We start from the raw sequence: 12,663 nt of genomic DNA, 5'->3' as shown, positions 1-12,663 counted from the left end.
CGTGTATTTCGCTTCCGTCTTCCGGAATCAATGTGCACAAGCGCTTATCATGGAGTAGTCCATTGCGTGAGATACAGAGGGGCAGCGGTCGAAACACTATGAAAGAATACGCATTTTGATGTAGTTTCAAGCACGAGAAAAAAAATCAATCCGTTTTTATGAGACTTTTGGGGGCCCCAGGCAATTGCTTGTGTTTGCCTAATGGTATATGCCCTGCATATAAATACAAATACACATCTAGAAGATAAGAGTTATACAGTCTGACGGGGTTACAATTACACAATTTCACTCACATCAGCTGTCAATTTCACCTACAATTTCAACGGATTTGTAATCGCAGCGCAATTTATTATTTATTAATGCTAATAATGCGGCTGTGCGCAACGACAGTACAGCACAGCACTGTCATCAATTTGGGACGGCACTACACTGTCAAAATTGGCGCCCTCAGGAAGTAGCAGTGCTCTCCAGCACTGAGGTATACCGACAGAAGTAATGGAACTACACAAAATAGCCACTAGAGGGCAGGCGTTCTCTGAAATGAGCAAAGTGGGTCTAAATGAGGAGTCGCTGCTTTGGTCAGGAATCTGGACGTCTCGTTTGTTGCTCGGCTCGAGCAGTCTTGGACTTTTCTCCTCCGCTTGCACGTCATTTGTAAATCAGACCTACCTCCCAACAAGAAACACTTATTACTGACATCTCTTCATCTGTGGGTGAGTTTCACCTTTTTTACAACTCTAGTATGTATTTATGATTCATCTTTAATCTTACTTTAACTCATTTTCTTCTTTATTTATCATTCTTGTTATTTATTCTTATCTTATGTCATATTTTTTTTACTCAATCGTTTTTATTTTTATTTTTCAACATCTTTTATTTACCACTTTTTCCTTTTTTTATTTGCTTATTTTGTATGTATTTTTTGCTAATACCTAAAATATGTTTTGTAATTGGGGACTAATTATTATGTCTTTAGTTTCAGTTGTGACAACATAATTTATCTAATAATGAATGCACTTTGTTGGTCTTGGCCTAATTTAATATTATTTGTTCTTTGCTAATGCTTTCTTATATAATCTGGCAGTGAGGTTTTTTTTTAAATTGTGGAAAAGTGTTTGAAGTACGGCCCGACAGGAGCCTTGGTTGCAGCCAGACGGCAACTTGAAAGGAAAAAGCGCTGGGAATTTCATCTCTTTTGAGATCTTTCGGCTCCTCAGATTTTGTTGTTATTGTTGCTTAAATTGATTTGTGATCAAAGACAGTGTAATGTGAGTTTCTGGAGTAAAAGTATATTTGTAGCAAATGTTTATTATGATGATATGACTTTTCTGAATTAATTTGATATAAAACAGATTTTCCTGTGAATATTCTCATTCATCCAGGTCATTGTATTCTCAGTGCGTTGGATCGATGGCAGCTTGACTGTTCGGGTTGCCTTCGAAGACGTTTCGCCTTTCATCCCAGCAGGCTTCATCGGTTTGTGTTCCAAGACTAGGTAGGACAGCTTTTCCCTGCTACATAGGACGTCTGTAGACTTGACTGGAGCCATGCTATCCTGTCTAGGTTGTCTTAGAAGATGTTTCGCCTCTCATCTGCGAAGGCTTCATCAGTTCATTTTCCAAGACTAGGTAGGACAGCTCTGCCCTACTAGATAGGACGGTTCTAAACTTGCCTGTAGCCATCCTGTCCTTAGAAGATGTTTTGCCTGTCATCCGAGTAGGCTTCATCAGTTCATGCTCAAAGACTAGGCAGGACAGCTCTATTCTGACTAGATAGGATGGAACACAGAAATCAGATGCTAAAATACAAACAAAAGATGCCTCTGAATTAGACTAAAAGGTTGAAGACTGCTGCTAAAACACCTCCAACAAGGTGTAAATCTACGACTTAGGCCTCTTCAATTTTTCTCTTAAATTTACGATCTTTTATTCTTGTAAATTGTAAACTGTTTTTCTCTTAAATTTACGGCCTTATTGTCATAAATGTACAACTTTTTTCTCGTAAATTTACGACGTTATTCTCATAATATTACGACTTTTTTCTCATAAAGTTACAACTTTGTTCTCGTAAGTGTACAACTGTTTTTCTCGTAAATTTAGGACTTTATTCTTGTATAAATTTACGGCTTTATTCTCATAATATTACAACCTTATTCTTATAAATTTACAGCTTTTTTTCTTGTAAATTTACGACGTTATTCTCATAATATTCCGACTTTGTTCTCGTAAATGTGCAACTGTTTTTCCTGTTAATTTCTAAATCTCAGCCCCCCGTCCTACTAAAATGCTTATGCCTGTTAAACAAAAAACAGTATAAAAACCCCAACCATAAAGTAGAAATGAAGGCGTGTGTCTCATGACTTTGCGTCGTCTGCATGGGATGAAGGTCAGGTGTTGCTTCAGTCTAGACTTTGTTTTTGCTGCCGGGGGGGATGTGGTTTTATCCCAGCATGCACAGGAGACGCTCCCTTTTAATTGAGGTTGACGCAAATGATGACGAAAGGCTATTTTGTCCTCCATTGCAGCAGACGGTGCGTCAGTGCGCCATGCGGAGCCGCTCCTGCTGAATATTGACGAGGGTGAGCCTGCATCGGGTTCTCCTTGGCTTCATCCCGCTAAGTGCTAACATTCACTGGGTGTCTGTGTGTTGGTCGCAGTTGTGACATGTTTGGACTGCGTCTGACCGTACTGCTGTGGATCGGAGGAACATGCAGCACGCAAGGTTGGTTTCATGAGGGCGAGGGTCACAGAGGGTTAGGGTTTAGTAATAAAGAAAAGGTATCCGAAGTGCCATTTTCGGCCCGCAGCTTGTTTTTATTGTCCCTCGGCATATTGTAAAAATAAAATGAGATATATTTAGGCTTGTCACCTTTTACACAATGCTAAGAAGATGCTTAGTTCAGATAGCTTAGCGCATATTGACTTACTTTGGATTGGTTTTACCACCTTGAATGCACCGAATGTATCAAAGTAGTTCTGAATGCCCCCCTCTACAGAAAACGTTTGGACACTCCAGTCATAAAGGAAGAATTGCACAATACGGTCATGCAGCTATCACGGTTTTCACAAATATAGGAATTCATAAACTATGCTGTTTTGCGGTTGAATACGGCCTATTTTTACTGAAAAGCGAATTGTTTGTATTTTCTTGCCTAAATGAAGCATTTTCAAGCATAAAAATGTCTAAATGAAGTAAAGTAGAACTCTAAGGCATTCAGAGGACGCATTGACAGACGTTGTGATGTGTAGGATTCTACACTGGTCAGTACAGGTGTAACGGATGCCAGCCTGTGAGGTGTGCGAGTGTACGTTGGTAAACCTCACTCCCTCTGCCTCGAGAGCTGCGCTGAACACGCGGTCGACAGTCCGGGCTTTTAGCCGTGTGGTCAGCGCCCTCGCCTCCCATTACGAAGGTCTTGTGTTCAAGCCCCGGTGCGGGCGGTGCAAAACAGGGCGGGTTACACAGGCACCATAATCCCTTATAAAAACCCCTAATTACAACCCAGGATATTGTGTGGCCATATGCTAAAACTCAACTCTGAACCCCCGACATCGCTTCCTGTCCGTCCCCCTCTCAGCCCCCCTTACAGCGGAACACATTTACAGCAACGAGCACGAGCCTTTTTTTTTTGTCTTGTAATGTTGACTGTGTTGGGTAATATGAGTGTAAAGCTGGTTATAGTTGTGTTATTTCATGTCTAGAGGGCTCGAATCATGTTAAAGCCTGTATTTAGACGGTCGCCTAACTTGGAAAATATCCGAATCCTGCTTGGCAGAAATTCACCGGAACCAATCCACCACGATAAACGACTGCATTAAAAAAAGTCCAAATAAATGACTGTTTTTATATGTGGAAAACGCATCAACTCACATTAGTTTCATTTGTGAGGATAGGCCCGCCCCTTCCCTCCATCGCTTCACTTGGTGAGGGCTGAGCTTTTGGGGGTTATTATTTACCACTTTTACCGCTTTCTGTTCTTCCACCACCGCCTGGCCTCGCGTCTTGCGGGTTAAGTGGAGGTGGGGATTGTGTCACTTCTACACTCCTGATCGAAATGTTAAGACAAGCTGAAACGTGACCTTAAGGAGATTCAAGGTAGAGCTTCAAAATGCAAAAAAAGAAGAAATGGAAGTGGGGCAAAAAAGCCATTTATTGCAGAGAAGCGGTAAAGTCAAACAGGCTGTTCATCAGCTGATCAAAAGTTTAAGACCGCACGCTTGAAAAGCCAAAATCTTGGCAAGAAAATGTGGATTCCATGTCATTTTCCGTCACTGTCATGATCTCTTGATGGCAAAGGCAAAAAAGCTTTCTCTCTTTGAAGGCGGTGGGATTGTCGAGCTGCGTAAGCGAGGCCTCTCGCAGCGCCGTTGCTGCTGAGGTTGGACGCAGTAAGACAGTCATTTCAAACTTCTGCAAACATCCCGAGGGTTAGGGAACAAAAAATTCAAGTGGTAGACCCAAAAAAATGGGGATCCCATTGGCTATCCATCAAGACCATTCTGGGCCCAAATGAAAGTTGTCACCGGTGCCAAGTGAAGTCCGATAATCATCAGACACCATCTGCCAGAGAAAACATCTTCAAAGGTCTCGTCTCCTTCAGCGCCACAAAATTTGAATTTTTTGGAATTTGTTTTGGAATTCGCAGGAGAGCACCAAACATGGGACATTGAAAGGTGGAAGAAGGTTTTATTCTCCCTTGATGGTCCTGATGGCATGACAGGGAGATCCCACCTGAGATGTTTTCCACACGGCACAGTGGAGGGGGCGCCATCAGTGGAACAATGGAGCTTCAGGTTGTGCAGGGGCGTCAAACGGCAGCCGGCTATGTGGAGATGTTGCAGTGGGCGTGTTCCCCTCGTCTAAATCCAATTGAGAACATTTGGGGATGGATTTACAGAAATGGACATGAGTTCCAGACAGGGAAGCCATCTTCACCACCTGGAGGAACATTCCCTCTGGCCTCCTGGAAGCACGCCAAAGCACGCCCAAAGCCACTGGTGCAGCTACTCATTACTCACTCCTTTTCTCAACATTTCATTTCTATTTTGGGGTGGGGGGGTTCAGGTTTTTCTTAGCTATTGTTCCTCAAAAATGTGTTTTGTCTGATTCCAATTTCTTTCTTTTTTTGCATATTGAAGCTCTTAGAACTTAGAACCTCCTTAAGATCCAACAGTACAAAATGTACATTCTTGCCATTATTCAACAGTCTTAACATTTTGATGAGGAGTGTATCTGGTGACTAAAGGGTTGCTAAAGCTGATAAATCCAAACAAGTGGGAAGTCCATAAATCGATGGCAGTAGAACGCAGGAGTCTCCTGAGGGCTCAGTTCCAGCCAACATGACGTGTAGAAGACAGCAGAAGTACCCACGTTGGTACAAATGCATCAAACTGATTGAGGCAACGTTGTGTCATCTCAGGTGAGGTCGTATCTTCCGCCACTTTAACCACAGAGGCGGGAGAACCCGTCTTGCTGGGCTGCAATGTTACGACGGCGACGGGCGACAGCATCCATCAGGTGCGCTGGCTCGACAGACACAACAAGCTCCTGCTGGCGTATGAAGAGAGGGCTGCGGTCCGCATCAGCCACCGGTCGCCCAACGTGCAGCTGGCCGCCTCCGACAAGGCCTCCAGCTACATCAGCATCACCAGGGTGCTGCCCGAGGACGAGGGCTGCTACAGATGCATCTTCGATGTCTTCCCCAAGGGCTCACAAGAAGGCAGCGCGTGCATCAGGGTGACTGGTGAGTTTGCAGGCAGGTTCCTGTCTGGGGGTCAGTGTTTCCCGGGGTATATTGAGCCGAGGCACATATTTTACATGATAAAAAAATCTCACGGCACGCAACCAAGCCTGATGATCTCTCACGGCAAACCAGTAGGCACAGTAGTTGGACTTGACTGCTCTTCTCTGTGCAGTAAGACACAGAGGGTATGTTCTGCTATCCCATCCTAACCCCCACCTGATGAGCAGGAGGTAAAGCCCACCCACTCACCAGCCGTCCTGTTGCCAACAGTAAATGTGAGCACGCACGGTTTGCCTCTTCCTTGTTAAACGGGCTCCTGCAGAAATGTCCCATAAACTTTTTTTACAGCTCATTTTGATCCCAGCAAATGTAAGCAGAAAGTTTGCCGCAGTTCTCCGAAACTTGCTTCATCTCAGCCAGGGTGCATCTCCACGGCAATGAGACGGCTGTGAGCGGGAAGCCAGCCGCCCTGTCCTGCTGGTACAGCCTCCCTGAGCGGGTGCAGCAGGTTCTGTGGAAGAAGACGGCCCAGCGGGGCCACACCGTCACCGTGGCCGCCTTCTCCAAGCAAGGCCACTACAACATTGAAGAGCCGCTGAAAAGCCGCCTGAGCCTGAGCCGAAGTCTGGGCAACACCCGGCTGGGGTTCCGAGCGGTCGCAATGGAAGATGAGGCCTGCTACACCTGCGAGTTCAACACGTACCCAGACGGAACCAGGAGTGCCACTGCTTGCCTTTATGTTTATGGTGAGTTGGAGAGCAGTTCATTCAGAAGTTGACAAGAAAATACAGTAATCCTTCGTTTACTGCGGGTAATTGGTTCCAGACCTGACAGGCATAAATGAATTTCCATGAAGTAGAATTCCTTATTTAGAAATGTAATATTTCTGTTGTTAGAGCATAGAAAACCTGTGTTTATCACCTTCTAAATACAGTTTTTAACATTATTAGAGCCCTCTACACATGAAATAAAGTTGGCCCTCTGGAGCTGAGCTCATGAGCTCCCTCTGGTGGCAGCCATTGGTTGAACTGCTCTGCTGGGTCGCAACGCATTATGGGAGGAAGTTAAAATGGCTGCTTCTGAATTTAAACTTTTATTTGAAACCCGTATTGGTCTTTATTTGTATATTTCTTAGCTCCCTTTTGAGTGTTAAGTTGCTGTGTGATGATTGTGGCTTTCTATCTATTTGTCTGGAACCAATTAACTGCTGTAAACGAGGGATGACTGTGAGCATTTGTTAGCGTATCCACATGGGTTGGTTTCTTCTTCTTCTCGTTTGGGCTTTTCCCTTCAGGGGTCGCCACAGCCAATCAATTGCCTCCATCTAACCTGTCTTCTGCATCCTCTTCTCTCACACCAACTACCTTCATGTCCTCTTTCACTACATTCATAAACCTCCTCCTTGGTCTTCCTCTAGGCCTCTTTTACCAAATGTAAAATATCAGAGTGGCCCCCGACACCCCCAATTTTTACCGTACGAAAGGTTTGGACAACCCTGCTTTAGCGAGCACAGGACAGGCGCTGCATGGGACGATTGAGGCTCAGAACTTGGAGAAGGGAAGTTTATAGTTATGTTTCCCTTTTTATCGCTCAGGAAAGGGAAGCGAAGTTTGTAAACAAACCACAGTCTGACCTGAGTTGAAAGCTCACATGTACTGTACGGCAGCGTGCGACCTCTTTCATGAAAACCACACAAAAACACGAACAATCACACTGCTGCCTTGCATGCTTTGCATGACGTTTGGAAGTACAGTCGTAGTGAGAGTGGCCTTGCACTGTCCCACCATTTCCAGTAGGGTTGGACACATGCTAGTTTTCAGTGCACCATGTTTTCCTGCAGTGCTACCCGAGGCAAAGACCACCCACGCCACTTCGTCTTCAGGGGTCACCGAGGCCAACTGCACTGCCCGCTCGCGGCCTGCAGCGAATATCACGTGGAGAGTCGGCGAGGACAACCAAACTCTAGAATCGCCGCTCGTTTCCCTCTCCCGCGAGGAGGACGGCACCACGACGGTGACGAGCACGTTGCACCTCCGGCCGGGGGTTCTCACTGAGATGTCGGTCCAGTGCGTGGTGCACCATCAGGGACTGGAGAAACCTCTTACAGTGTCCCTCAACACCTTGGGTGAGATGTATTCATCTCTTCATGGCTTACTGGGCGCGAGGTGGCATCCGCCCCCGCTCTATGTATTCTCAGCTATTCCGGTAACGCTGGTTGTTTTGATGAGGTCCCTGCAAGCGGGAAGCGGTTCATTCCTGTTGCACGACATCGGCCAACATGCCGTGTGTAAAAGCGGGTGTGTTTGTGTGCTGCAGTGAGTCCCGTGGTGGTGGTCCTCATCTGGCTATGCGGTGTGGTGGCCGTCCTGATCCTCCTCTGCTTGTGTGTTTATCTCCGTCTTTCCTCTCGCAGTAAGTGCTTCAGCGGCAAAACGGCCGCAGCTCCTGGCAGGAGAGTAAGACGGGGGCTGGGGGGAACACATCACAAAGACGTTTTAACGCAAGCTTAGAAAAGGTCATCTGCTAGGTTACCAAGCTACTTTCCTCACAGACGTGTGGGAGCTTTCTTATTTGGAAAATGTGACGTTGGCGGCGCAATTTAACTTAAATCATCCGCCCACACAAGCACACACTTGTCAGAACAGCCTTTAAAATTCAAGTCCTTTGCTCAAAAATGTAACATTGCACTTAATTAATGGCTATTAGACGACACTACAAGATAGAAGAAGACTTGTGGCCGACCAAATGACACACACTGCAACTGCTACTCAAACACACATACAGTGGTGTGAAGTGTTGGCCCCCTTCCTGATCTCTTATTGTTTTGCATGTTTGCCCCACTTCAATGCTTCACATCATCCAACAAATGTAAATATTAGTCAATGACAACACAACTCAACACTTGATGCACTTTTTCAATCTAACTTTTTATTATTAAACAAACATCCAAAGCTACATGTCCCTGTGTGAAAAAGAGATTGCCCCTCCCCCCAGTTAAAATATAACAGATGAATTCAGTGTGGAAAAGGTTATAGGGTTATAGTTAAGCCGTTTCTAAAAGCTTTGGGACTCCAGCCAACCACAGTGAGAGCCATTATCCACAAATGGCCGAAACACAGAACAGTGGTGAACCTTCCCAGGAGAGGCCGGCCGACCAAAATGACCCCAAGAGCGCAGCTACGACTCATCCGAGAGGTCACAAAAGACCCCACAACAACATCCAAAGAACAGTGGTCAGTTTTCATGACTCCACCATAAGAAAGACACTGGGCAAAAACGGCCTGCATGGCAGAGTTCCAAGACCAAAACCACTGCTGAACAAAAACAACATTAAGGCTCGTCTCCATTTTGCCAGAAAACATCTTGATGACCCCAAGACCTTTGGGAAAATACTCAAAAGTTGAACTGTAAAACATGGTGGTGGTAGTGTGATGGTCTTCAGGACGTGGAAGACTTGCTGTGATCAATGGAAGCATGAATTCTGCTGAAGGAGAATGTTGGTGACCTCAAGCTGAAAGCAACTTGGGTTCGCAGCAGGACAATGATCCAAAACACACCAGCAAGTCCACCTCTGAATGGCTGAAGACTTTGGAGTGGTCTAGTCCAAGTCCTGACCTGACACCCACACATCTCTTGATTTGACACTTATCGCAACTGAACCAATAAAGAAATGTTGTGAGTAATAAATAAGATGCAGTAAAGAATGAAGCACAAACTCCAACAACGTACAGGACTAATATAAATACAGTATGTGGTGCTTCTCAACAGGTTTGACTGTGGAAATGTTTCTGCTCCAATTACTCAAATAGCTAATACACTCCTGATCGAAATGTTCAGACCAGTTGGAAAATAGCAAGAATGTACATTTTTCACTGTTTGGCCTTCAGGAGGTTCTAAGAAGAGCCTCGAAATGCAAAAAGAAGAAACGGCAGGGAGACAAATGTTTTTTCAGAGGAAGCAATTTATTGCAAAGGAACATGAAAGTGAAATAGGCTGCTCATCAGCTGATCAAAAGTTTAAGACCACAGTCTTTTTAAAAGCCAAAATCTTGGAATGACTGGCTTTCTCAACAGGACAACGCAGCACTTCACAAAGAGGAATAAGCTCACTCTACTGGACTGTCCTGCGTGTTCCCCCGATTTAAATCCCATAGGGAACATTTGGGGATGGATGGCAAGGGAAGTTTACAAAAATGGAAGCCACCTTCACCACCTGGAGCAACATTCCCGCTTGCCTCCCATGATGTAAACGGGAGGCTGAAAATGGGTCTTTTGATGTTTAATATGAGTAGGTTTGGTTTTCGAAGTTGCGCATCAAATTGCCACTTTTGCAAATGCAAACGGTGCACATCTAAATGGGCTTGAATGCGGTCAGAGCCTTTTTGATCATCACGTAGTGGTTGTGCCCCGAAACAAGCGCATAGAGCAGGGGCCGCTCGGCAAGCCGTCCATCGCGATCCACCAGTTGATCTTTGATATTTTGTGTTCGATCCCGAAAATTTGAGGAAAAATAAAATCACGTCAACGAGAGCTACCGACAGGCACGCATTCCAACATCAACTCGTTCAACATTCAGGACATTCATGCTAGTAGCCACAGAACAAAAATTCCCACATTTTTTCTGCCGGAATGCAAAATGCCTTTGATCCAAAGACTTGTGTCTACTTCCACAGTTCTCAGCCCGCTCAGACTGTTCCAACATCAAAGCATTCAACTAATTAAGGACATTCATGCTGTTTTCCACATATCAACAATTCCCACTATTCTTGACATTCCAATTTTTTGGAATGCAAAATGCCTTTGATCTAAAAAGTTCTAGCTACGTCCACATCTCTCATCCCAATCAGACCGTTCCAAAGTCAAAATTCTCAACTCATTGAGGACATTTAGCCTTCCCGGTACATTGCGCTATCATGCTGGGTGTTAGCATGTTAATGTTAGCACTGCTAGCTTGTTAACATTAGCAATCTAAATATGTCGATAAAATAAATGTAGGACTAATATTTATGGTGTAACTCACAATATGGGGGGAAAACTACAGCACTTGGTGGAGGTCTGCGCTCTCCGAGTGCTTTTCTTGTCTGTTTGTGTTCAAAATAACTTGAAAAGTTCCAAATGGATTTGGTTGAAATTTTTCGGAGTTGTCTGAAATGGGATTTGGAAGAACAGATTAAATTTTGGGGGTGATCAGGATCACCGTCTGGATCCAGGAATTTTTTTCAAGGATTCTTTAACATGGCGAGATAGAACCATTTTCGGCCACAAAAAATGGTCAGAGCAAGTGGGAAAAAATACGGGACAAGTTTCCAACATGTTCTACAAAATATCCAAGGCTGATCCAGACAACGGAATCATTCTGGATACTACAATCCAGAATATGAAAAAAAATAGAGGACCTTTGGAATTTTCATCCTCGGAAGACAACAAATGAAGCTATAAGCATACAACAACTGCGTTCTATAAAGCCAAGACACTGTGGAATCTGTTTTTTTTTTGTATCTTCTAAAGCTATGGCGCCAAATCCAGAAGAAAACCGCCATGACGGAAAATGCGACTTATGTAAATAAATACGGAACTAATATTGATATCATGATGAATCCAATTGATTATCATATGTTTTCGTGGGCAAGCGATCTCAATATGTAGATCAAATCAATGTAGGACTAATGTTTACACTTGGGGGGGAGTATGGCGCTTGGTGGAGGTCTGTGGTCTCCGGGTGCTTCTCCAGTTAACCTTCTGACGCTTGTATGATGGCTGAAAATGTAAAAACGTTGTTGTGTTCAACCTTGGAGGGCACGCCGTTGTATGCATCTTTTCCATGTGTTTTCTGTCACTTGAAGAAACATAACAACCTTTTCTTGCCCCGATGTCCTCCTTTTTTGTCAATCCTGAGGAAAACGAGTGGTCATTGTTGACAGCTCGGACAAAAGAGCACGTTTCCTCTGTGGGGAAGAAGATGGCTGACTGGGGGGGTGGAAAGCTGGAAGTCGGCCCATGACAACAATGCCTCCGTCACATGGGACAGCACACACACACACACACACACACACACAGTAGCAATAAAATGTTGTTTTTCAGGCTAAATGAGTCAAGTCTTTCTTGAAGCGCCACTTCCAGTGACTTGTCTCGGGTTGTCTCTGTTTAGGATTTGATTCCAGTCTTTGTAGGTGACGAGGCTAAACACCGACCACACGGTTGGAATGTTTGTAGAGGCACCTCTCTGCACAAGGGAGTGACCACATCCTGCCCGGCCTTAAAACACGCAGGCAGGCCCGAGGAATTTGAATGTTGCCTGGTGCCACTTTGAATGTGCTCTTTTTTTATGACTGAGTGTTATTGTCTCCCCCCCAGACTGATGCGGCGCCATCGCTGCTATGAGAGAAGACCTGCGAGGATCTACAAAGAAATATGCAGCGTGAAGAACTAAAAACGGTGGTTTGCTGTATTGTGTTGTATTTTTGTTACATTGTTGAGCTATTTTGACAAGCCAAGACTTGCTTACCTGTGCTCTGCTCCTATCTGCTGGAAGTTCTACCAGCTGCCTATCAGCAACGGAAGAACAGTCAGAAGAAGACTTCCAGCACTTGACTGTTGTCGTATTGTGCTGCTAAAAGTGAGAAAAAGGGGCGGGGGCACAGAAATGTCTTGCAGCTGACCTGCGACAGACGAGGTCGCTGCCGTCCCAACGATTGCCCTGTGAAGCTGAATGCCGCTGGGGGGAAAAAAGACGCTTTTCAAATATGACCGACAGTTTGAGAAATGTCTTTGAATTGATGTTGGATGTGTTCTCACCTGGCTGGCGTACAATTACAGCTTGAAGACAATAAATGGGAAGCAACTCTTCTTTCTTCACACTTTTCTGCTTTGGGAAACATCACACAGGAAAGAGAAAGTTGGGAGTCTTGTTTTGTTTGCCTT

The 12,663-nt window shown here is 44.8% G+C and overlaps 1 protein-coding gene across 4 annotated transcripts; it reads left to right on the top strand.

The window, feature by feature from the left end:
* The first annotated feature begins 582 nt into the window (after nucleotides 1-582).
* LOC129190488 (OX-2 membrane glycoprotein-like) lies at nucleotides 583-12,586 on the top strand. Of its 4 annotated transcripts, XM_054793125.1 has the most exons (9): nucleotides 583-713; nucleotides 1,383-1,495; nucleotides 2,525-2,578; nucleotides 2,657-2,721; nucleotides 5,420-5,743; nucleotides 6,160-6,489; nucleotides 7,584-7,868; nucleotides 8,060-8,155; nucleotides 12,097-12,586. In XM_054793125.1, the coding sequence occupies exons 4-9, from the start codon at nucleotides 2,664-2,666 to the stop codon at nucleotides 12,099-12,101; spliced, it is 1,098 nt and encodes a 365-aa protein (XP_054649100.1). In that variant the 5' UTR covers nucleotides 583-713; nucleotides 1,383-1,495; nucleotides 2,525-2,578; nucleotides 2,657-2,663; the 3' UTR covers nucleotides 12,102-12,586. The 4 variants fall into 4 exon arrangements, with proteins under 4 accessions (XP_054649100.1, XP_054649099.1, XP_054649102.1 ...); XM_054793124.1 differs by having other exon boundaries at nucleotides 2,528-2,578; nucleotides 8,060-12,586; XM_054793127.1 differs by lacking the exon at nucleotides 8,060-8,155.
* The last annotated feature ends 77 nt before the right edge of the window (nucleotides 12,587-12,663 follow it).

The sequence above is a fragment of the Dunckerocampus dactyliophorus genome, chromosome 1 (genome assembly GCF_027744805.1).
Source record: "Dunckerocampus dactyliophorus isolate RoL2022-P2 chromosome 1, RoL_Ddac_1.1, whole genome shotgun sequence".
Lineage (NCBI taxonomy): Eukaryota > Metazoa > Chordata > Actinopteri > Syngnathiformes > Syngnathidae > Dunckerocampus > Dunckerocampus dactyliophorus.
Note: the sequence above shows the minus strand (reverse complement) of the source record. Positions and strands in the feature narration are given on the sequence as shown.

Excerpts from the sequence above, each read along its gene's own strand:
- LOC129190488 (XM_054793124.1), top strand. The coding sequence starts at position 2,664 with ATGTTTGGACTGCGTCTGACCGTACTGCTGTGGATCGGAGGAACATGC. Across the intron at positions 2,722-5,419 it reads AGGAACATGCAGCACGCAAG|GTGAGGTCGTATCTTCCGCC; the intron begins GTTGGTTTCATG and ends GTGTCATCTCAG. Across the intron at positions 7,869-8,059 it reads AGTGTCCCTCAACACCTTGG|TGAGTCCCGTGGTGGTGGTC; the intron begins GTGAGATGTATT and ends TGTGTGCTGCAG.